Here is a 26,501-nt window from a genome sequence, read left to right on the forward strand (position 1 = left end):
AAGTTTATTTTGAGAGACAGAGAGAGGAGGGGCAGAGAGAGAGGGAGAGAAACAATCCCAGGAACTCACGAACCGGAGCCGAAACCAAGAGTTGGACACTTAACCGACTGAGCCACCCAGGTGCCCCGTAAACACTTTCATTTTTAAAAAATGTAACTAAAAAAATAAAACAGTGTGCTATGGCAAGGTTCTACATGCATAGAAAAAAGGAAAAGCATGTGTTTATATCGGCTTTTCTTTGCATAAAAAGGTGTAAGATAGAGATGAGAGTAGAATTTTGTATGACTTTTTGTAGTTTTTGATGTTCTAACCACATCAAAGTATCACCTATGCTAAAAGTTAAAGTAAAATTTACACATGATGTACACTCTGCTCACATGTAAGATGTTCCACAGCTCTGACCACACGTTCCTTCACTTCGGGTGGGTCAAACCTGTAAGCAATGAATTCTGGAATACCGAATTTCAGCCAATGAATTACCATAGCACACAGATGCTCTGCCAGCACAGTCACCGCATCTGAAGACTCTGTGTGACCACTTTTCCTGAAGCATGTGGAATGAAAGGTTCAGCAAAGTGCTGCCTGAGGGCTGCTGAGAACATTGAGTGTGCCTCACCAAAAAAAAAGGCAACTTAGGAAATACGAAATGTAAGACGACTGTACTTACTCTAAATCAATTTTCATTAATAGTCCAGACTTTTATTCTTTGTACAGAATACCTGACAAACAAAAGGTATCTTTAAAAAGCTTAATATTCAAGAAGTACATCTAGTTAAATTAGGAATTTTAAAAAACTTAATACTCATAATGAATTCACTGAAAAGCAAGATAAGTAATTCCTAACAGCCTTCAACCTTCTTTTAAAATTAACAGACATGCTGATATACTCAATCTCAGTGAATGTCAAGGTAGGTCAAGTCTCCACTCTCTCCCTTACCCTTCATATGTATTGAGTGATTGAATCCTGCCAGTCTTACTTCAAATACTCCTGAATCTGACTTTTCTTCCAATTTATACTTTCTAGCTGTGTACTACCTTCATCTTCATCATCACTATTTCCTGTGTAGCTCCCTCCATGTTGGACACCATGAATTGTTTTATTTAATCCTCACAACAACATTATAGAATAAGGATTATCTTCCTCATATCGCAAAAATGGTTCGTGGTCTACAACATCAAATGAAGTTGCCAGTACAGGAATAGGAATGTTTTCCTAAATTTTGTATATCCCCAGAATGTCACTGGATACTTCATTTAAAAAGCATGGAAATATAAGGTCTTCAATTCTTATATGCACAGTAGAATCACCTAAGAAGCTTTTAAAATATGCAGCCAAGGCAGAGAAACACAAGACTATGATTGTCCAGGTTCTTTCCATCTCTAAAACTTTCAATACTGCAGAAATATTTCTAAACTGTATGCCTTAAAATGAACTACAATAAAAAGATTCTTGTCTCCCCCAGGTTTTTCCCCAATAAAAATTAACAAAAACTTTCCTTGATTTAAAGTTTTCTCTCATAAGTCTTTCCTAAAACTGATGGTGCCCACCACTTCATATGTACTAAAACCGGCAGACGACAAAAATAAGTGAACGATAACTAACATTAGGCTAATAGTTAAAAATGCAATTTCTTCGAAGTACATTTGAGAAGGAAAGCAAAGACTTACACATAGCACATATGTGTACATAGCACAGTCATATTTTCTACTGACAAAATGTTCCTGGTCCACATGATGAAAATAATTATGTCAATGGTTTATGCTATTTCAGAAAGTAAAAACCAACATGAGAACTAATATTCAAATGATGCCTCCAAGGTTTACCAAGGTAAATAAGGCCCCTCATATACTAAAGAAGCCAGAGTAGTGTATATTCTCAATTATGTCAGCTTTTTATAAATATTCAGTCTCTTTCCACCCCACGTCTGCTGTCTGGTTACGTTGCTTGTATATATGTCTGCCTACAGAATCTATTCTCCCATTTCTGACTTGCTGCTTCCCAGCTATGGGCTTAAAATTAAAGATCCAAACTTATTAAAATATGTATAAGGTTAAGAATAAATAGCTTCTGTTACAAACTTATAATGCTTTTGTCATAAGAAAAGAATACAGGGGTGCCTGGGTGGCTCAGTCGGTTAAGTGTCTGACTTCACTCATGTCATCATCTTGTGGTTTGTGAGTTCGAGCCCCGTGTCGGGCTCTGTGCTGACAGCTCGGAGCCTGGAACCTGCTTCAGATTCTGTGTCTCCTTTTCTCTCTGCCCCTCCCCCACTTGTACTCTGTCTCTATCAAAAACAAATAAATGTAAAAAAAATTTTAAAGAAAAGAATACATAGGGCCCAACAAAAAGTAAAATACCTAAGTCATAGTCACTGGCTTTATAATTTATATTTCTCCTTGTAAATCTTTTTACATTTATTTCTGGTTTTTGAATTCCTGACTTTCTTTCAAACAGGAGAAGTTTGCTAGATGGAAACTAGTCCTAGATACATGACTAGTACTATAAATACATAATTCTTCTTTTGGGGGGACATAAAAAACCTGAAAGTTGAACCTATATATAATTATAAGCACATTTCCAATTCCAACAACTAGTTAATGAAGTAAAGTGAAAAACTCCATTCTGGAAAACTTTTTTACCCCAAAACATACAGCTTTTTTTCTGAGTCAAAATTTCTCAGACTAGTATTCTCCCTTTTGTCAGACTGGTTGTATTCATTATTTTTCTATTATTCTGGTTTTCCCAAATTTACCTTACTTCCTATTTCACCTCCAATCCAATTACTTACCTTTTAGCTGATTTTTTCCCTCTCTCTAGCCCCACTTTTCTTTACTACCTCAAGTCTCTCTTATTAATACCTCCTACTATGAAAATATATTTATTTCTATTTTTTCAAAAACTCCTCCTCCTTTGTTAACTCAACTTCTCAAGCAATTTGACTTTCAAAATACTTGAATTTTTTATGAAATTTTGACCATGTATTTTAAATTAAACTTTGACCAATATTAGGAGGCAAAAATTTTATTTCAAAATATACAAATGATAGCATTTCTTTTTATTTTTTTTAAGTATTTTTTTAATTTTTGTTTTAATGTTTATTTATGTTTGAGAGAGAGAGAGACAGAGCGTGAACAGGGGAGGAGCAAACAGATAGAGAGACACAGAATCAGAAGCAGACTGCAGGCTCTGAGCTGTCAGCACAGAGCCCAACACGGGGCTCGAACTCACAAACTGCGAGATCATGACCTGAGCTGAAGTCAGACACTTAACTGACTGAGCCACCCAGGCGCCCCTACAAATGGTAGTATTTCCATGTGTTAGTAAAAGAGGATATAAAATGGTGACTCCATATTAAAGGAGTGAAATAATGGTAGATGGTTAGGAATGAAATGTGTCTCTTTCCTTTGTGATGGTTCCTAACCAGGTGGTGTCAAATAACATAATATTGTCCCTGAACACAATGGTAATGATTTTTATTGTCCTATTTAATCTATAAGGAAAAATGAAAATTCTATAAAAAAACAAACGCAAAAACGCACTTAAGAGTTTATAACTTAACAGGTGACAACAGAACAGTAAATTCTAAGAGATTTTGTTGTACCATAATGCATTTCTATGGTAAGCTCACTTTTACCACATTGGCATCTCAAGAATCAAAGAGTTTCCTCAAGAAGGGCAAAAGATGAGTGACTGAATCTCAAGATACATGATCTGACCAAATATTTTTATGTTTTATTTTTATAGTAGCTAGAGAGTATATGGGACATATCTAAGAGGCTGTAATGTTTAAGACTTTAAGACATTTCCACATTTTATGGAGACAATATTTCAAATCAAGACAAACTGACAAAATCCACAGTTTGCACTGGATCGTAAGTTGCAAAAAGAATTGCAATTGGTGGGTAGAAGGGAAGTAGAAGGGATACAGAAACAGCAGAGGACATTTTGCAAACTACCACTTCCCAACCACCCACAAGATTCTAGTAAGACTATCTAAAGGGAAATGTCCCCCCTTCCACCCTCAATACCCTGAAACTTGAATCCCTGCCATAATTGTTGTCAGTGATGAGAACATGTTGAGAATCTGTCCTATCTTCAGATGTGCTAGAACAGGGAAACAAGGTTAAGAATTACTTAATTAGGGGCGCCTGGGTGGCTCAGTCGGTTGAGTGTCCGACTTCGGCTCAGGTCACGATCTCACGGTTCGTGAGTTCGAGCCCCACGTCGGGTTCTGGGCTGATGGCTCAGAGCCTGGAGCCTGCTTCCGATTCTGTGTCTCCCTCTCTCTCTGCCCCTCCCCCATTCATGCTCTGTCTCTCTCTGTCTCAAAAATAAATAAACATTAAAAAAAAAAAAATTAGAAAAAAAAAAGAATTACTTAATTACAGGTCACCATGATGATGATAAGCTAAATTCTTAACCTGCCACTTTAACCAATCATTTAGTCCCTAAACTATAAGCAGACCCAGTCACATAACATTTTTTAAAAATTAATACCTAATTATAAGAATAATGCTAGACCAAAAAAAAAAACCAACATGAAAATGATCACTGCATTCATTTCCATAACAACACAAGAAAATAATCAAGACATCGCAGGTTATAAAATTCAGATTCAAGCTCTGTGAAGACCTGGGCGAATCCTACACTGATACACCAACAAGAGCAAACGCAAGATTTTATTTCCATTCCATCCTAGTAGCAACAAGACATGGTACCATAATGCCCAAACTGCTTTCAGTAAGGCCTGTGTTCAAATCCCATGCTACCGTTTACCAACTATGAGTCCCTTGGCATGTTAATTAACCTATCTGAGACTGTTTCCTCAGCTGTAGAATGGGACTAATATCCAAAAGCCTTCTGAAGATGAAATAAAAGTTCTGAAGGACTCAATGCATAGTAGTCATTCTGCAAGTGTCTGTTCTCTCTCCAAACAGTTATATTTGAGTAGCCATAAAAGTAACTAATATTCTATTAGTTATTCTATGGACAGCAAAACAGAATACAATTCTAATACTTAAAGGACTTATCTAAGGTAATGATAAACTAGGACATTCAAACAACTCCACTGAGAACAATGAAAAAAAACTGGAAAGATACTTTAAAAATATGTTTGAAGATATAGAAGAGCAGACAAGGTAGTAAAAAATGATCAGGCCAAGTTCAGAAGAAGAAAGGAAATCCAGAGAAGTGGGCCCAAACTTAGGAGGGGTTCATTTGCCACAGGCACGTTCGCAATCTACAAAGCCAACTGATAATTTCCTAAAAATGATAAAAGATAGCGATTCACAGATTTCAGAAATCTCAACACACAGCAAGCAGGATAAATAAAAGAAATCCACACCTACAGATAGGACAGTAAAACTTCAGAAAACTCCAGATGAAGCAAAAAATCTTCAACATAGAGAAAATAGATTCCCTTCAAAATAGTAACACTAACAACTAAATTTCCAATACATACAAGCCAGAAAACAATAACCTGTCCTGGCAAAAACACTGTTTAAAAATGATGGGGAAATTGAAATAAAGGCATTTTCAAACAACAACAAACCTGAAGGTATTTGTCACCAGCAAACCAGTCCAAATGAAAATACTAAAATATGTGCTTTAGGGAGGAAAAAGAGAATGATCAGAGAAAAAAGGTTGTAAATGAAGGGAGAAATAAAAAGTATGAGAAATGGTAACGATGATAACTCTAATGAATACTAACTAAAAATAAAAACAGTAGTAAGAATCACTTGTGAGTAATCATGTAGAGATTTAAAGTGCATGACAACAATGAATGAGTCATGAGGAATGAACAGAAATAAAACATCCAAGGGTCCGTGATCTGGGATGCACACTACAAGCTGTATAGTAACCACCGAAGGAATATTAAGTATATATATGTATGATTTCCAACTTAGAAGAGAAAAAAAGGAATAAAAAAAAAATAATTAGAAGACAAACGAAAAGAAAAAAAGGAATATACAACAAAGGAGACAAACAGAAAGTACACTGAATGATGATAGCTTTGAACTCAGAAACGTGAGTGATCACATTCAATATAAACGGGTGGATTTAATGTTCCAAATTAAGATTGCTAGACTGAACCATTTTTTAAAATCTACATGCCATTCATAAAACACATTATCTCTAACACAAGGGAATGGAAAGGTGAATATACTATGCAAACACTAAAGAAAACCAACTGAGCTACATGAATCTCAGATAAGCAGACATTAAGGCAAGATGCATTATTAGACATAAAGAAGGAAATTATTTCATAATGATATGTTACAAAGAACCGCAGAGCTGTAACATTTTAAAATATATATGCACTTGCTAACAATGCCTCAAAATGTTGTTAAACAAAAACTTGGAAGAGTTACAAAGAAAAAAGAACAATCCACAATTATACATTTTAAGCATACATCTCTCAATAACTGATAGAATAAACGAAGTATCAGAAAAGTTAAAAAAAAAATATCACTAAGGCTATAGAAGATTCAAACAAGATCACCACATTTGACCCAGTAAACATATACAGGCCTCTGCATTCAGGGACAAAAGACCACACATTCTTTTTAACTACACACGGAACACTTACAAAAACTGACCATACACTGCACCATAAAACAAATCTCAAAGAATTCCAGAGAACTAAATCATACAAAATGTTACATAACCACAATGCAACAAAGCCAGAAATCATTAATAAAAAGAAAATGATAAAATGCCCATATGTCTCAAAACTAAAAAAATGTGTTTGTCAACCCATGTTTAAAGAAGAAATAACACTGGAAATTAGAAGATAATTTAAACCGAATAAATATGAATATACTACATATTCACACTATTAGAGAGAAATGTATGCCCTTAAATGCATATTATTAGCATTAAAAAATGAAAACTGATGAAGTAGGCATTCACCTCAAAACTCAGAAATAAGAAAAGCAAAATACAGCAAAAGTAAAAGGAAATAAAGATCAGAAATTAATCATAATCAAAAATATACAAAAGAGCAACAGTTCACAAAATGTGGTTCTCCAGACTCTTTTAGAGTCTAAAAGGTCAAAACAATTTCCATAACAATATTTTTATGCTATGCTGATATTTACAACAATGGTGCAAAAGTAAAAAAGTGGACGTAACTGCAAGAGCCTTAGCATGAATCAAGGCACCAAACTCTACAGTAAATCACTGTATTATTGATTACCACAGACTAACAGTTAAAATAAAAAAGAAAAAGTCATTTTCACTTAAGAATGTCCTTGATGAAGAAGTAAAAAGTACTCATTTATTAAATTCTCCATGTCAGTTAAATATTCTGTGACAAAATGAAAAAATAATAAATATATCTGCTGCAAATCAAAGTAAGATAAAAGCACCCTGTCACTGAGTTGCTTGCTGATACAGGCATTTTCATGGAATACCATTTTTACTTGAAAGAAAAACTGCTGGACGTTTAAACTATAGTTATCCAGGCTTGGTATCTGGCAGACATTTGCTCAAAAATCAACACAGTGAGCCTGGAAAGCAACTGACAGCATTTGCTGCCAATGATAAACTCGACTTTTCAAGCAAGAAATGAGAACTTGGTGGGGCGCCTGAGTGGCTCAGTCAGTTAGGCGTCTGACTTCAGCTCAGGTCATGATCTCACAGCTCGTGGATTCGAGACCCGTGTCGGGCTTTGTGCTGACGGCTCAGAGCCTGGAGCCTACTTCGGATTCTGTGTCTCCCTCTCTCTGTCCCTCCCCTGCTCATGCTCGTGCTCTCTCTCTCTCTCTCTCAAAAATAAACATTTTATTTATTTTTTTTACTTTTTTTTTACATTTATTTATTTTTGAGAGACAGAGCACAAGTGGGGGAGGGGCAGAGAGAGAGGGAAACACAGAATCCGAAGCAGGCTCCAGGCTCTGAGCCATCAGCACAGAGCCCGACAAGGGGCTTGAACTCACGAACTGTGAGATCATGACCTGAGCTGAAGATGGACGCTCAACCGACTGAGCCACCCAGGCCCTCCAAAAATAAATAAACATTAAAAAAAAAAATTAAAACAAAAAAAGAAATGGGAATTTGGCAAACTTGTATCTACTGTCTTCAGTTTGACAGCTTCCCAATGCTTACTTTTGATGAGACTGGTGGAGATATCAAATGTGGGTTTTGGTATCATATAATATGTCAATATTTAGAAGTGTACATAACTCAATGCACTTACATTTTCCAAATGACCAAAGCATATTACAAAATTATGCATGATTAGAAGATACATCCAAAATGCAGGGCAGACCCATAACTTTAATGTACCAGAATAAGAAAATTCTATTGATATGGTTTCAGATTCCATACTGCAAACAACCTTTAGAAAAAACACTTGTTGAGATCCTCCATACTATCAAAGAACATTATTGTACAACAATCTGAAAAGGCTATTAAAACGGTCTTCCCTTTTCTGATTCTGTATCTGAGTGAGAGATTAAATTTTATTTTATTTCAACCAAAACATATTACACTAGATGGAATTCAGAAATAGGTAAGAGGGGTGTCTGGGTGGCTCACTCAGTTAAGCATCAGACTCTTGATCTCGGCTCAGGTCATAATCTCACAGCTTTGTGAGTTCGAGCCCCGCATCGGGCTCTGCACTGGTGGTATGGAGCCTGCTTGGAATACTCTCTCTCCCCCTCTGCCTCTCCATAGAGAGTGCATGTGATCTCTCTCTCTCTCTCTCAAAATAAATAAACATTTAAAAAAAAACTTAAAAAAAAAGTAGTGAAGAGAATACAGCTATTTTCTGTTAAGTCAAACATTTAAAAGAAATTTGCAATATTATTAAACAATGCTATTCATAGCTCACTAAATCTGTTCTAAAAGATATAGTTATTTTTCCTTTAAAGAATGTTATTTGTATTAACATGCAGTGGGTTTATTATTATTCAATTTAAATGAACTCCTAAAATTAAAAATGTTTCTGTCTTGGGGCACTTGGGTAACTCAGCAGGTTAAGCGTCCCACTCTTGATTTCAGCTCAGGTCATGATCTCATACTTTATGAGACCAAGCCCCACATCAGGCTCCCAGCTATCAGTACAAAGCCTGCTTGGGATTCTCCCTCTCTCTCCCTCTTTCTGCCCCTACTCTACTTGCTCTTTCTCACACATGCGCATGCGCGCTCGCTCTCTCTCTCTCTCTCTCTCTTTCTCTCTCTCTCTCCCTCTTTCTGCCCCTACTCTACTTGCTCTTTCTCACACATGCGCATGCACGCTCGCTCGCTCTCTCTCTCTCTCTCTCTCTCTCTCTCAAAATAAATAAATAAATGTTAAAAAAAAAAATTCCTGGGCTGCGCAAGTGGGTCAGTCGATTAAGCACCTGACTTTGGCTCAGCTCATAATCTAGTGTTTCATGAGTCTGAGCCCCACATCCAGCTCTGTGCTGACAGCTCAGAGCCTGGAGCCTGCTTCAGATTCTGTGTCTCCCTCTCTCTCTCTGCCCCTCCCCCGCTCACATTCTGTCTCTCTCTCAAAAATAAAATAAAACATAAAAAATTTTTTAATTTCTGTCTTAATTAAAAAACTGAGGAAAATTTACAAATATATCAACATATATAACCTATATAAAGTTCTTCAGAGTCCTCAATAATTTTTAAGTATAATGGGGTTGAGAACAAAAAAGTGATTCTTTGAAAAGACTTAAAAACAAAAAAAAAGGTAAAAACAACTGGCAAGTGTGATCAAAAACATTTTAAAAGACAAAGCATTAATAAGTTATGTTAAAAATAAAAAAGAAAATATCACCACAGACCCTGAGGATACTGGAAAGATAAGATTATTTCATGAACTTTATGCCAATAAATTTGAAACTTAGTAAATGCTAAACAGCACAATTTACCAAAATAGGCAACTCATAAAATATGGAAGTTATCAACTGTCCTATAACCAACAAAGAACTTGAGTTAGTAAACAAAAGCTTTCTCGCAAAGAAAACTCCAGATCCAGATGGTTTTTCTAAAGAATTACACCAATCATTTAAGAAACAGTAGCTCTATCATGCAAAATATCCCAGATAAGAAAAAGTAGGAAAATTCTCCAGCTCATTTTATAAAGCCAACATAACCTCAAAATAAAACCCAGACAAATGCATTATAAGAAAGGAAAATTAAAGATCAATTACACTCAAGAACAAAGACATAAAAATCTTGATCAAAATTTTAACAAACTGGATACAGCAATTTTTTTTAGGAGACCAGGACCAAACCAAACCAAACCAAAGACCATTATTACCAAGTGGGTCATGAAAAGCAGGTTAATTACAAGAAGGCAAGATTTACTACACATTAAAAAGTAAATCAATGTAATTCACCACATTAACAGATTAAAGAAGAAAAAATTTATGACCATCTCATTAGGTGCAATAAAAGTATTTAATAAAATTTAACATCCATTCAACATATAACTCAGTACAACAGAAACAGAAGGGAACTTCCTTAATCTGATGATAGGCATCTACAAAAAAACTACAGCAAACATCATACTTAATGGTCAAACAGTGAAAGCTTTCCCTTTGTGATCAGGAACAAGATAAGGATGTCCTCTATCACCACTTCTAGTCAGGAATGTAGTGGAGGTCCTAGCCAGAGAAGTAAGGCAAGAGAAAGAAATAAAAGGTGTAAGGATTGGCAAGAAAGAAACAAAACTCATTATTCACAAATATGTTCGTGAATACAGAAAACAGAAGGCATCTACAGAAAAACTGCTAGAAATAAGAACTGAACAAGACTGTGAAATTCAGCATCAATTGCATTTCCATGTAAATAGCAAATGCAGTTAGAAAACTTAAAAAACAAAGACTCTTAAAATAGCCTCAAAAAATATGAAGTGCCTAGCAGTAAGTCCAATGAGAGATATGCAAATCCTCTGCAGAGAAAATCTTAAAACTCCACTGAAAGATATTTAAAGGACAAAATAAATAAAAATACGTGCAACGATCATGATTTGAAAGCCTCAATATTGTAAAGATATAAATTCTCCCCAAATTAATTTAGAGTCAAGGTAATCTCAGTGAAAATCACAACAGGATTATGTTGGAAATGTTGATGTTTAAGCATATATGGAAATGCAAAGGACCAACAGCCAAGGTATTCTTGAAAAACACAAGGAGTAAGAAGTTTTCTAACATACATCAAGATTTATTAGACTATGACAAGTGTGACAAGATAGTGGACTTTATAAAAACAGACCAATGGGATGGAATAGAGATCCAAGACCCACACATATATGGACACCTGATATATGATATAGGTGGCATAACAAAATACAGAAAGGTTATTTTGTTTTGTTTTTCCAATAGATAATGCTGGGACAGAGATCTATCCAAATGGAAACAAATGAAATAAAACCCATTCCTCATACCATTCACAAAAATAAATTCTACCTAGCTGGTAATCAAGTCCATAATAATAATCACATAAATTACTTCTGATTCAAAAAGAAATTTATTGATTATCTATTCCTAGTGGAATGTATCTTGAGGATGAGCACCTTATTGTTAGTGGCAACCTTGGTATTGTTATACCGAAATTACTTTATATATGTAGTAGCATAAACCAAATAACTATAATAATATCATTAAGGTACCAAGATTTTTAGAATAAAACAGAAAAGATAATACATAAAATCAAAGCTAACTAAAAAACCTTTCTTGAAGGGAAATATCACTAATTCAATACTTTATTTCTTTTTCTAAAAAACGTGTTTACTAGTTCTGTCCACCAAAAATACCTAAAAACAACGAAAACCCAGTAATAATGAATGTCCCAAACATCTAAATTGTGGTCTCTAAATATCAGTTCCCATTGAAAAAGTACTGCTTGAATAAATGGCTGAGGCAGAATAGCTCTGGGGCAGAAATAGTCAGCCTGATAGCTCTCCCAACTCCTAAAAGAAAAGAAGCTATACAAGAATACCGGAATCATGTCAGAAGGACACAAGAGCCAAATGAAGAGGGGATCACTGACCAAAGATGAGATAACTTGAAGTGTCATAAAGAATGACTGCAATGGACTTAAACCCATTAAAAATATAAAAACCTGTACGTTTAGATGACAATAATAAAAAAAAAAAAAAAATCACTGGTCACTTTCACCGATTGCCAGGCGCCAACTGGTTATTCTAAAAATTGATAAGAGGATAGAAACCAGCCTTTATCATGATTCTCATATAGGGACTATTTCAGGATAATCAAATACTTAATGAAAGGAAGTTTTTCTTTTTAAAAGAAGTACAGCTAACAAATGTAAGAGGAACTGAACAATTAGAAATTCATCATTCTGTGATCCCAAAATAAAATAACAGATCTGATCAACAAGCATCAATGACAGCTAAAACCATTAAGGGAATAGTTGATGGAGAACTTTATAATAGATTGATCAGGCTGTACTCATCGATCAATCTTAACATTACTAAAAATGGAACAACCAAAATGTTCCTCCTGATGTGATACAATAGACAATACACAGCACCATCAATGAAATATTCCTAACACAAAACTAAACCTAACCCTCATCAAGCCTCCCTACCCAATTTTCAGTTTGTAGGAAGTAAGAGATGAAATGGAAGAACAGGTTAAAGGACCATGAGGATACAATCAGCCAAATCCAGAATGTGAGAAGCTACAAAATATGCGACCCAGTTTCTTCAACAAATAAATGGAGAATAAAAAAGATAAACTGATATAGATTAAAAGAGATTTAGGACACATATCAAACCAATGCAACACGTGGACCTTGTTTGGATTCTGCGGCAAACAATCACTAAAACATTTGGATGTTTTGGGGAATGCAAGCTGGTGCAGCCACTCTGGAAAACAGTATGGTGGTTCCTCAAAAAACTAAAAATAGAACTACCCTACGACCCAGCAATTGCACTACTAGGCATTTATCCACGGGATACAGGTGTGCTGTTTCGAAGGGACACATGCACCCCCATGTTTATAGCAGTACTATCAACAATAGCCAAAGTATGGAAAGAGCCGAAATGTCCATCGATGGATGAATGGATAAAGAAGAGGTGGTATATATATACAATGGAGTATTACTCGGCAATCAAAAAGAAGGAAATCTTGCCATTTGCAACTACGTGGATGGAACTGGAGGGTATTATGCTAAGTGAAATTAGTCAGTCAGAGAAAGACAAAAATCATATGACTTCACTTATATGAGGACTTTAAGAGACAGAACAGATGAACATAAAGGATGGGAAACAAACATAATATAAAAAGAGGGAGGGGGACAAAACAGAAGAGACTCATAAATACGGAAAACAAACAGAAGGTTACTGGAGGGGTTGTGGGAGGGAGGATGGGCTAAATGGGTAAGGGGCACTAAGGAATCTACTCCTGAAATCATTGTTGCACTATATGCTAATTTGGATGTAAATTTTAAAAAATAAAAAATTAAATAAATTAAGAAAAAAAAACATTTGGATTTTTTAAGATAATCAGTGAAACTTGAAGATAGGCCGGCTATAATAAGAAGTAAGGAATTTTGATTAATCTTGTTGGGTGGAACAAGGGTTCTTCTCTGCCATAGATGCATAGTGAAGTATTTACCAGCGAAAGCATAGGATGCCTGGGATTTGCTTTGAAATACTATAAACTTATTCATAAATTATTTGTGCAATTACAAATTAAAATAAATAAATAAATTGGTAGGCAAGTGGGTATGTGGGTGAATGGATGGATGGGTATAACTTTTTCAGGGAGGGAATCAATTCCAGGTGAATTAATTCAAATTAAATATGAAAGCAAAACAATAAAGCTTTTAGAACAAATAGAAGAATACCCTCATGTTCTCAGAGGGCAGGATTTACTAAACAATACTTAAAAATCACTAAACAAAAATGTGTTATACTATACATAACTCTATAAAGATGGTCTACTTTACACTATTTTAAAGGTACTTACTGCTGGTAAAAGAGACTGCATATTTTGATTAGAATCTGCTATTGTAGCAAGGTAGACCAAGTTCGTATGCAACATTTGCTGATACCTATTAAAACAAAACAAATATCAATATTAAAAATAATTTTCTTCCTATCTGCTTAAATACAAATAGCATTCTAATTATTTCTCGAGTTTAATAAAAGATTTATGTTACCTGAACATCAATAGCACTTCAATTTTTCCTAGTTCCTCTGCAAAATAATTCCAAATAATAAATACATTCAAAGATAATAATAAACACAGATCTTACCATTTGCTAGATACTGTTACAGTTGTCTTATATACCTATATATTTTATCTAGTCCTTAAACTAACACTATGAGGTAAAAGTTCATATTTTCTCCATTTCACAGATGAGGCAACTGAGGTTTAGAAAAGTTAGTAACATGTACAATATTAATGTTGCACAGCTTAGTAAATGGAATTACTGAGAAATGTACTGGCTCTATACATAGTACATGTGCTTTTAAAAAAGAGACCTAGAATGAAAGAATTCAACAAAACTGGTATGTTTATTCCCTTCCCTCTGCCATTTTCATGTTGCCAAAAACTTCAAAGCCAAGTACAGGCAACACGCTCTGCTAAAAATGTCAAAAAAGAGGTAGGAACCACACAATTTTTCCTTCTCCTGCAGCAGTGACCAACAGTTTATGCCTGCTACAGTTATACTGCCCATCTATTGGGGCTCAGCATATAGAGAAGACAATGAACAGGTGTCTTCAATTACATACATACATATTCATATATGTATGTATGAGACAAAATAATTACATATATATATATGTATGTATGTATCATATATATGAAACAAAATAACAGGACACCAATACCATTAAGAATTTACTTTTAAAAATACAGCAAATTCTCACTACTGCAATGAAGTGGTTAAACATGTTCATTGTGATCTTATGAATTGGTTTTGCTAACCTTCGCAAATTAGTAATGATCCAGTTACTAGTGTTTGTCAACCCTCCAAATATAAACTTAAATCCTATACCAAACTGTCAGGCTGTTTTAGAATTTTGTTTACTGAGAAACATTAAATACAAGTTAAAATAATAAAAATAAGATAAAAGAACTTTATTCAGCTAAATAAAGTCTTCTAATACAGATCCCAGATGAAGTCATTCTCTAGACGCTATATAAGGAATCCTAGTAAAGTTTTTGCTGCATTATTTTTTTCTATTAGAACTGGTTTCACTACTTTTTTCTTATTAGAGAAAAAAAAATCTTATTTCTCAATTACCTTAAATTTTCCTGACAAGTTTATGCTCTTTATTTTATTTTTTACAAATTTATTGAGGTATAACTAAAATACAAAGAAACACATATTTAATTTGTACAATTTGATGAATTTGGACATATACAAACACCTGTGACTACCATCATCACAAATCAAGATAATAGACATACCCAACACTTCCCAAAGTTCCTTTGTTTCCTTTTGTTCTTGTTATTCTTGCTTAAAAATAATTTAGGCTATTAACGCTTCTCCTCACATATTACCCTATGTTGCTCAATCAGAAAGCATATAACGTTTGTTATAAGGACCAGAAATGATTAAATTGTACTGATCTATTCACAATGGTTAATTATGTGGTCAAAATTCTTACAACAGCACTAACAGGCACCACTAGCTGGAACTATTTCATTATTCTGTAGAGCTCTTGAATGGAATTTAAGATACAGGGTTCCCAAATCTTGCCATTTTTAATTAGAACATATAACCCATTTCAAAGTCTACTCCATGAAGTTTTTCTTTTCTTCTCTGAGTATTAATATGGCTTTAATATATTCAGATATGAGATTTGCTGACCACCCTGCAAAAATAAAAATAACAAACCTTACTAAGGGACTATGGTTTCCTCTAACTAACCCTTTAAGGAAAAATGTTAGTCATGCTGATTAGTCCTTAACAAGTCAATGTTAAAATACTGTTAAATCTAATCTGCCAAGGTCTTAAAGCCTCATTTGTAAGATAATGAGAGAGTTAAAGTAGATCTCCAAAGTCCCTTATGGTTCTAAATATCTATAAATAGAGCATCTATTATGGAGTACCTTAATTTTTAAGCCATTTCCCCAACCTAAATCTTTTTAACGTTCAATTTTGAAATCATTTTAAACTTACAGTTTTAAGAGTAGTATAAAAAACTCCCAAATATCTTTCTCCCATACTCCCCAAGCATTGGAATTTCACATGTCTTCCTCCATATTTAAACACACACCAATATACACACACATGCAAGCACACACATACTTTTTTCAAAACCTTCTGAGAATCAATTACAAACATAATACTTCTAACACTTCAGTGTAAACTTCCCCAAAACAAGGAAATTCTCATATACAACCACAGTACAACAAATTAATGTTGATATTAATTAACTGATAATTAATTTATATTAATTAATTAGGACAGTAATATCATCTAATCCACAGAACCCATTCAAATTACTCCAATTGTCCCAATAGCCCTAAATCTTTTTACCTAATATAAGGTATCTTACCAATATTCAGTAGGTTTTCTTTTTTGTAAAACTGCATTATTTTTACAGCATTCATCTAATAAGCTTTTTCAAAGATCATTCAAGACTCAAAGATGAACGGTAATGAAAAGGTAGTATATATACATATTCTCTTACAAGTTTGTGTATATGTCACCCAAAAAGCAATAAACAAATATTCCAGAAGAATTTGGCTTCAGCTGACCCCAATGAAAGGATAATAAAAAGCAGATTCTTCTATAAATACTAAAGAAACATTTTCCTAAACTTCAAACACTATTACATTTATCACTGAATTAGTATCACTTTAATGTACATGCTTATTATCTCTAGAACAGTCTACATTAACAAAAGAAAATTGAGTGCTGATAAGGGCAGATATAAACACTTCAACATTTTACACTGGATGATGGTAACTTCCTACTACACACTCACAGACATTCCAGTACACCCATAATTCTTAACCTATTCCATGAGAGGCAGTTACACTTCCCAAAGATTCCACTAAGAACCACTCCACCAATTATCTTGAACAACATAAAATAACCACTGTTAAATTTATTTATGTAATTAAAAAATCCGAGAAAGTCAGATCTCATTTTTAACAAAAAACCTTCACCAAGAAACTATGAAGATAGTATTTATAAGACAATAGAAATATAATTTATAGATTAAAAGTTATCTTCCATACTGGAGATTTAAAGCTAAACTCTTTTACATAATGATTATTACAAAATTTTTGCATGAAAACCACTTACAGGACCCTCTGAAAGTTGCACCCATGATAAAATACAAATAAATAAGGACTGATTTAAGTAAATATAGAAGTTGATATAGAAAATGCTCAAGTCAAACACTACCATAGAGCAATAATAATAATAATACATTTAATACATTCTCGCACGTATGTTATCAGAATTTAAAGAGGACTTGTGCATATGAGCTCCATAAGTGATTTACTAATTTTATTCAGTGTACCATGACTGTGTGTGTGTGTATGTAGATAAAAATACAGCAATATATACAAACATGCTACTGGTGAAAAAATCTTTAGGTGGTGAGAATACAGTATTTGAGATCTCATTTTTATGTTACCTGTGTTTTTTAATTTTCTACAATTCATATGCTGCTTTCATAAAAATAAAGTTATTTTATATTTCAAAAGGTTTCAGGCAAAGTTATCACATCTTAAGGAATTGTTTAATTAAAACTGAACTACCAATTCCCAGATGCCTGTCATTTATTCATTTCCTCTTCATTTTCCTTTTCCTTTTCCCAATGCAAGAAAAAGGAACATTTAAGGTTGAGACAAGGAATTTTTTTCTCTTCACTCACAAAACAACACTAACAAATTGAAAAAGAAAGACTAAAGAACTCTAAGAATGAAATTAAATCTATCAGGAAGAGCAAAGTATAAGACTATCTAAATCAATTTAAGCCCCATCTGCACAAAATACATGAGAAAATGAGCTCTATTCCAATATGCAAAGAAGGGGGAAATTATCATTATACACAAAAAAGCTGAGAACATAAAGAACAAAACAGTATAAACTTTTGCTGACTCAAGTTGGAAAATTTGATTCTAGATCAACACTTCCCATCCATGTCATGTATAGCTGGGTCCTGTAAGAAACTCAATCAGTCCTATACCACAAAATCCCTTGGCTATCTGGCAGTTTAAAAAGCCATACGTGAAAATAAGTATTCTAATCAGAACCTGTCAACTTTTATTATCCCATGGCTGATCTGAGGTAGCGAGCTCCTTACTACTGATTACTATCCATAGTTAAACTAAGGAAATAGATCAGCTAATTATTTTTTAAAGAACATTTTGAAATAAGGGCACCTGGCTGGATCAGTCAGAAAAGCATGTGACCCTTGATCCTGGAGTTATAGGTTTCAGCCCCACATTGGGTGTAGAGATTAATTAAAAATAAAATCTTAAAAAAAAGAATATTTGGAAATATAAACAGATATGAAACAACATACATAAAGTAATGAAAATGGTCATATAAAATACAAAACGTACAAGTGACTAGAAAATAAAATACCCTAGTACTCAGACTTAAGTTTCTAAATACCATTCTCCAAAATACAATCAGGGCTTTGAAGAAATGGGTGATTCCAAACTGGGAAAGGAAAAAGTATAAGATGAGCCTAGAACATTTTGTAGTGCAAGAAAGTAAGAAAATGCTCAAAAAATAATGGATGCTTACCAAGAGGCCATCTTGAGGGGTTCTAGTGGCCAACATCAGAAACAATTTAAGAAAGAAAACAGAATTACATATAACCTAAAGAATACAGTTAAGAACCCATAAGTCCATTCAGATATAAACGAATGAATGGAGGCAGGAAACGAGAAATTTTTTTCTTAAAATGGGATTTCAAATACATGTAGAAGGAATGATGGACTTAGTCACCATTTGGCAACCACCATAGTAATAACGGTTTCAATCAAGAATCCTTGCATGGTGGGTGCTAAAATTAATGTGTGAAAATATGAGAGGAAAGAAAGGGAAAGTACGAAACAGCTTATGTGCGTCTCAAGGTATCTCCCCAACAAGATACACATATGAATTATAAAGAAAAAAATAGTAACTTCACAGTGGAGGAACTGGTATCATCCTAATTGATTAAAATTCTCACAAATACTGGGAGGAAATTCTTATTCCCATGGCTCCCATTCATATGGCTACTTAAGAATACCCTGAAAAGGACAAAACATCGTTGTGCTCCTGCCAAAAGTGCGTAACATGAACCTAACCAAGGAAAACACCAGTCAAACCCAAAATGAGAGACATTCCACAAAATAACTGCTATGTACGCTTCAACAACATCAACAACACGAACAATAACAGATTGAAGACCGGTTCCAGATCAAATACTTAAGGCATGTGACAATTAAATTAAACATCTGATCCTGCACTGGATCCTAGACCAAAAAAATATATATACTAATGGGACAATCGGCAAAATTTTAAACAGGTCTGAAATTTAGGTAATAGTATTGCATTCTTAATTTTAACGACTATACTCTGATTATTTAAGTATTTGTGTCTGTTTTTATAAAATACACACTGAGGTAGTTAAAGATAAGAGAATCATGGCTGCAACTTATTCTCAAATATTTCAGAGAAACGATATGGAGAGGAAATGAATGATATGGGGGGGAAAATGAGTAATAAGGCAAGTAAGATACTATGTTAACATTTAAGGAATTTCAGTGATGGGCATAAGGAATTTCTTACACTGTTTTTAAAACTTCTTTTCTAAGAGTTAAATTATTTCAAAATAAAAATTTTTAGAAAAAGATACCACTTTTCACCAATTGCAAAATTTTTTGAAAAATGACTAATATCCAGTGCTAGCAGAGGGTGTTGAAAACCAAGCCTCTGAAACCTGGCTAGGAGAAAGCAAATGAATACAATCTTTTTGCAGGGTAATTTGGCTATTAGGGATGGTCTCTGACCCAGCCATTCCATTTAGAAAATTCTAACCCATTAAAAATAGTGCACTTTGGAGGCGCCTGGGTGGCTCAGTCAGTTAAGCATCCAACTTCGGCTCAGGTCATGATCTCATGGTCCGTGAGTTCGAGCCCCGCGTGGGGTTCTGTGCTGACAGCTCAGAGCCTGGAGCCTGTTTCAGATTCTGTGTCTCCCTCTCTCTCTGCCCCTCCCCTGTTCATGCTCTGTCTCTCTCTGTCTCAAAAATAAATAAACGTTAAAAAAAAAAAAAATAGTGCACTTTGTGCAAATGCACAAAAAATGTTTGGAAGGACAGGTACTAAACCATTAAAAGTAGTTACCCCTGTGGAAAGGAGAGAAGCCTAAGAATGAAAAGTAAAATGTGACTTGCTTTAACCTCTATAGACTTTTACACCCTATGATGTCCTTTCTACAATGACTTTTTACATGACTTTTTCATTTCAAAAATGTTAAACAAAAAGGAAAAAGACAAAGCAACCATGAGAGACTCAAAATTAGATAAAGCGTGAATGAAGGGATAGGAAAGTCCAGCACAGCAGGAAGGCCCATGCAGAGCCAAGAGCCAGGGCTGTTGGGAAAATCTACTTGGGAACAGACCAGTGAGATCTCTAGGAAAGACAGATGTCACAAAACTATGGTGAGAATAAAATATTCTAGAGCTGTGTTGTCCAACAAAGCAGTCACTAGGTAGAAAGAAATGTAGCTGGTTCAAAATGACATTTTAGAGTAAGACTTACAAGGGATTTCAAAAAACTAGATACAAACAAGAGTGTAAACTATCTCAATATATACCGGGTATATATATAGGGTATATACTGGGTAGCTCGGGTACCTTGGGTAGCTCCATCAGTTAAGTGTCCAACTCTTAATTTCGGCTCAGGTCATGATCTCACATGTGAGTTCGAGCCCCTCATCAGGCTCTGCACTGACAGCACAAAGTCTGCTTGGGATTCTCTCTCCCCCTCTGTCTCTGCCCATCCCCTGCTCATGCTCTCTCGCTCTCTCTCAAAAAAAACAAACTTTAAAAAAATTAATAATAATAATAATATACTTATACTGATTATGTATTGAAGTGATAGAATTTTGGAAATAATGGGTTAAGTAAAATGTTATTAAAATTAATTTCTCTTGTTTCTTCTTACTTGTTTAATGTGTCTTACCAGCAAATATAAAATTGCATTTGTGGTTTGCAATACATTTCTACTGGACAGTGGTATTCTAGAGACTTTTTTAAAAAATTTTTTAATGTTTATTTATTTTTGAAAGAGAGAGAGAGAGAGAGAGAGTGGGGGAGGGGTAGCGAGAGAGGGAGACACATAATCTGAAGCAGGCTCCAGGCTCTGAACCATCAGCACAGAGGCCGACAAGGGGCTTGAACTCAAGAACCGCAAGGTCATGACCTGAGCCAAAGTCAGATGCCCAACCTACTGAGGCACCTAGGAGCCCCTTCTACAGACTTTTGATAAAATATTCAACTTGCTCCACTGTATCAGATTCTATTAAGGATACCATTTATTTCCAACACATCACTTCAAAATAACAAGTTTGATTCTTATGAATGATAACCAATTCTCTATTGCTTTGCTTTCTTAACCACATATATGGATGGTAACTATTCTATACATGTGAAGATCTAACTTTTCCACTGATCAGGCAACACACAAATTTGAAGTCATTATTTTACAATGCAAGATACCTTTAAAAAGAGAAAGAAAGATACCCACTGCATCCCAAAGAACAAATTTTTCTTTTGTAAAAATCAGGAAAAGTCATTAAAATGTGTATATGAACGTTCATAGAAGCATTATTCATAACAGCCAAGAAATGAAAATGTCCACTACTGATGGATAAATAAAACATAGTATAACCAACCACACAATGAATAATTACTCAGTGATAGAAAGGAAGTAGTGACGTACACTTCAACGTGGATGAATCTTGGAAAACATGCTAAGTAAAAGAACTCAGTCAAAAAAGACCACGTATTGTAGCATCCATTAAATGAAATGTTCACAATAGGTAAATCTTACATAGGCAGAAGGCAGATTAGTGGTTGTCAGGTGGTGAGGGATTAGGTGGAAATGGAAAGTTACTGCTAGTGGGTATAGGGTTCTCTTGGAGATGATGAAAATGCTCTAAAACTGACTGAAGTAATAATAATACAACTCTATGAAGATACTACAAGCTTTGAATTGTACACTTTAAAACAGGTGAATTGCATGGTATATGAAATATAGCTCAGTAAAGCTGCTATTAAAAAGAAAAGCAAAAAGTTAACCGACATGGAAATATGAAAACAAAAAATTTTTTCATATCATTCTTACTGAGAACACTCTGAGGTCTTTCCTTTATTCTGATAGTCCATTATACACTGAATAAGATGGTTATTTTCATCCAACATCTGAAATAAAATTAGAAAAAGTTTATCGTAAATCCAGTGCATCATGTTAATTTTCAAAAATCTTTCAGATTTCTAGAAATGTTTATTCATAGGAACTGAACCCATTCAAGTCTTCTCAATCTTTTTCTACACCTCTGGAATGATATGTTTAATCAACAACTTTTAAATAATTCTATTCCAATTATTCACCTTTTGAATTATTACCTGAAGCCCAGAAGAGGTTTCTTTTGTATTCAAACATTTTATTACCTCGACTGCCTGTAATAGAAACCTTAGCCTGTCCTGACTAAAAGGTAAGGGTCTAAGCTGACTTTGCATCATTCTTATGTTTTGCAGTAGTAAAGAAAAATTTCGTCTTATCCACAATGAATACATGAAAACGCCAGCCCATGAGGCTTGAGGAGATAGCTGGCTAGTTTCCCTGTGTTATACAGTATGGTTCTATGATTCTCCAAATATGGAATAATCAACTAGATAATTTATAAGCATGTACAATATTTATTACAGAATTTATGAGCTTACCTTAAAATTAAGTAGTCCCAAAAGTTTAAAAACAAAGCACGTATCAATTTATCATTCTATAGTCTCATAGCAATTCAAAGCAATATTGGCTTTAAGGGTCAAATAATTCCTCTAAACAAGGTGGCACTGAGGAAAGAATACTGATGTAGCAACGAAAAGGCCAGTTAGTTTTAGTGCCAGCTTTGCAATCCTTTGCAAAGCACTTATGATTCTAGAGGCTCAGATTTATCTTAAGGTCAAGGGACAGGAGTAGATGTCCCTCCTGAACTTGGTCCACATTTCCCAAATTCAATAAGCATAACATAATACCAAAATCACTCTATCTGAATAATTTAATGTACCTCTTTTAAGTAAAAAAACACAAAAATCCATTTAACATTAATTGTGACTTTCTTCCTGCATATGAATAATTTTCACTTGCTAAAAAAAAAAAAAGGAAAAAAAAATAGTGACACCCTCTTCCAAAAAGTGTACTTATTTCTTAAATAGAATCACTGGATGCCAAAAAAATGTGTCTTTAAAATCCATTAGTCCAGTCTAATGATTTCACAACGTGTCTCCTCAGTCGATTCCTCAACCTAACAAACTTCACCGTTAGAATATATCTTCTCATTTCTAACATCAATCCCTCACACGTAAAATAAGGCACTGAATTTGGAATCCATGTTCTCTTCTCATCTGAGAATGAACACTAATTGATCTGCATCTCCTGAATTAATCACCAATAAACATCTTAAGATGTATGGAAGAAAAACTCTTTTCGGAAAACCAACCCACCCACCAAGCTCAGAACTCTTCTACAGTCCAAAAATAAAAGTAAAAAGTGAATCCCTCCAGAAACCTGTATGTACTTGCAGCTGATTGCCAGCCTGCAGACTTAGCCCAATGCACTCTATGAATGCACTGCATCTCCAGGCACTGACAAGCGGGTTTGTTCATAAAATAAAGCAACAGTTGGGCAAATGTCAAATGCCACACCAGAAAGAACTTGACAGTGAACAGAAGCCCATTAACATAATCTACTAGGCATACATCGGTGCCCTGACTGGTACGAAAAGTTGATTTTTCTTCAACTTCCGTCCTCATCTCCGTGTATACAACAAAACTGAAATATTTAAGGTAAACTGCTAGATTTAGAAAGTAACTTTTCAAAGTCTGGCTGACTAAAATTGAGAATACTGTCTTGCTCATAGGCAACACGGGGTAGCGGACAATAAAGAACCTTTGTGTCCCTAACTGGCAGTAACACAGCAGCGACAGAGGCACTACCCTCTAAAAAGGGACGCACCTCCCCGACTATTTATCACGACTTCTGCAATAGGTCACGATTATCAGATTGTCTCCACCACTAGACTCCAAGTCCCATGAAGACAGGGACCATGGCTCACCACCGTAGCCTCAGCACCTTGAGTAGGCGCTCAGTGAGTATCTCCTGATGTACACGGATAGGGAGTGAATCCGCGAGGGAGAGGAGAACTCCGAGGGTAACCCCGAAGTCCAGGGGGCCCTCCTTCGCCCGCCCCTCGGACTCTTGCAGCGTCCCCCCTCCCCTCCAAGTTCTCCAGCGAGCTCCCCAAGTCGGCCGGAGTGCGCCGCGCAACGGAGGGCGGCGACCCGCGCTCCGACTTCCCCTCGGCCTCCCGCGACCCGAGATCGGGTGTGCGCGAAGCAGCCGCGGCGCGCTGGGCGGGGCGACGCCAAAGTAACTCCGGAGCGACGCGCGGGGCCGCGGGGGGCGCCGGCTCCGACAAACAGCCGTTCCCCGCGCGGCCGCTGCCGCCGGGCGCACGCGCCCCGCCGCCGGAACGCCGCCCCATCCCTAGAGAAATCCGGCGGCGGTTACTTGGGCTTTTGTGCCTGTAGGAAAGAGCCCAAACGCGCGAAGGACTCCGTGGGAGAACCGGTTCGCCGCCTTCCGCCACCCACTCAGGCACAGCCCGCGGCTCGGGTTCCCACACACGACCGCCTCCCAGCAGGCCCGCCTCCGCCCCTGGCCCGGCCGACTCCCGGGCCGGCCCCGGGTGGCGCTCCCAAGGGCAGGATGGGCCTGGCATCCCCGACCCCACGAGGCTTCACCTTCTGAATCGCAGCGGGAGTGATCTCCCCCTTGCCTCGCTGCCTCGGGGCTGCGAACGCAACAGACATGTTGCCGCCGTCACCACTACGGGCAAGTCCCGAGCGCTCCGGGTGAACGGCAAACTGGGGGAGAGACGCCGGCCTCTCGGGCCGAACCACCTCGGGAATGCGGGGAGGGGGGATGCTCCGGCGCCGAACGAAGAGCCGGCCGGCCTGGCCTACAGGAGTTACTCCGGACCATAGAAGTCCTCTTTTGGCACGTTACCAGCGAGGCATTGCCTCGCAGCACTGCCCTGCTCTAGGTAGACCTCTTGTCCTTCCTCCTTTCGTGACCCGTCCCCCCTCCCTTTTAAGCTAGTGGTAGGGCCGCGCCCCAGTCCTCCCTCCGCTTCAGCGATTCAGGAAATGGTCCCGCCGCCGCGGGAGAAGGAGAGGCTGGGGCAGACCCTGTCACAGGAAATGCGAGCGGCCCGAGCCGGCCCGCCCCTTTCGCGCGGGTGCAACTTGCCTCTCTCTCCGGCGCGGTGAAGCCTCCCTCCAAGTGCGTTTCGGCGCTCGGCTCTAGATCTGGTTCAGTTTTTCCAACTTCATCTTAACCCCGCGCCCCCGGGGAAGAAGTGGCCGCCCCAGGTTGTCCGGGCACGGTGGAGAGGAAAGGAGGAAGGTCAAGACCCTCAAGTTCGTGCAAACCCGTGGAGCATCTGCCGAGATGTGCAGAGGTGTGCAAGGTCTAGGTGAACGCGGATTCGCTGGTTTAAACGGCTCGGCTACGCCCCAAAGGCGCACCTCGGACTTCACAGTCTCGCACGCACACACAAGCATGCCTAACAATTTGAAAGTAAACCTGACCCCGAATCGGGAAACGAGGGCTGTGTCCAGTACTCAGGGGCAGTCGGCCAACTTGGCTAGAGAGCCAGAGGAGAGTAGGTCGCTTCTTGGGACAAGCCCTTAGCAGAAAAGTGCGTTGATTTCGTCTGATTTGGATCTTTGGGATTAAGTTTTGAGATAGGACACCTTCACTCTTTTACAATTATATACTTAATGCCTTGTAAATTAGGCCCAAATTGCCAGGCTTCAAATATGCGTGCGGCGGCGGGGGACCCAAAGGTCTCTAATAATGGCAGGAACACAGGCAAATGTGGGTAATGTGTTGGAGGAGGGGCGAGGCAGGTAATTATTCTGTAAATTTGGACTTCCATATAACACAAAGGAAATGTTTATGTAAAATGTCATCCAACACTAATGAGGCTCAAATATCAAGCCCTTCCTTTACATATAAAATAAACTGGAGGGGCACTGGGTGGCTCAGTGGGTTAAGCGTCTGACTTTGGCTCAGGTCATGATCTCTCAGTTTGTGGGTTCGCAGGGCTCCGCGGTGAGAGCTCAGTCTGGAACCTGCTTCAGATTGTGTCTCCCTTTATCTCTGCCCCGCCCCTTGCGCTCTCTCTCTCTCTCTCTCTCTCTCAAAAACGTTAAGAAAATTTTTTTTAATAAACTGGAAAAATTAAGAAAAATGCGAATTTTAAAAAATATTTG

At 36.7% G+C, this 26,501-nt stretch overlaps 1 protein-coding gene across 7 annotated transcripts in view; it reads right to left on the reverse strand.

Annotated features, from left to right (window-relative positions):
- Positions 1 to 25,222, reverse strand: part of SS18 (SS18 subunit of BAF chromatin remodeling complex) — an 89,082-nt gene extending 63,860 nt beyond the window's left edge. For 2 of the 7 annotated variants that reach the window (XM_042909488.1, XM_042909487.1), the window contains exons 1-3: positions 24,966 to 25,222; positions 22,291 to 22,367; positions 13,939 to 14,023 (exon numbers count right to left, since the gene is read on the reverse strand). In XM_042909488.1, coding sequence (XP_042765422.1) covers positions 13,939 to 14,023; positions 22,291 to 22,367; positions 24,966 to 25,034 — 231 coding nt within the window. In that variant the 5' untranslated portion in view covers positions 25,035 to 25,222. Of the gene's footprint in view, positions 1 to 667; positions 710 to 13,938; positions 14,024 to 14,131; positions 14,169 to 22,290; positions 22,373 to 24,177; positions 24,349 to 24,965 lie in introns of those variants that run through there. The other 5 variants (XM_042909482.1, XM_042909483.1, XM_042909486.1 and 2 more) reach the window with 5 other exon arrangements.
- Between the last annotated feature and the right edge of the window lie 1,279 nt (positions 25,223 to 26,501).

The sequence above is a fragment of the Panthera leo genome, chromosome D3 (genome assembly GCF_018350215.1).
Source record: "Panthera leo isolate Ple1 chromosome D3, P.leo_Ple1_pat1.1, whole genome shotgun sequence".
Lineage (NCBI taxonomy): Eukaryota > Metazoa > Chordata > Mammalia > Carnivora > Felidae > Panthera > Panthera leo.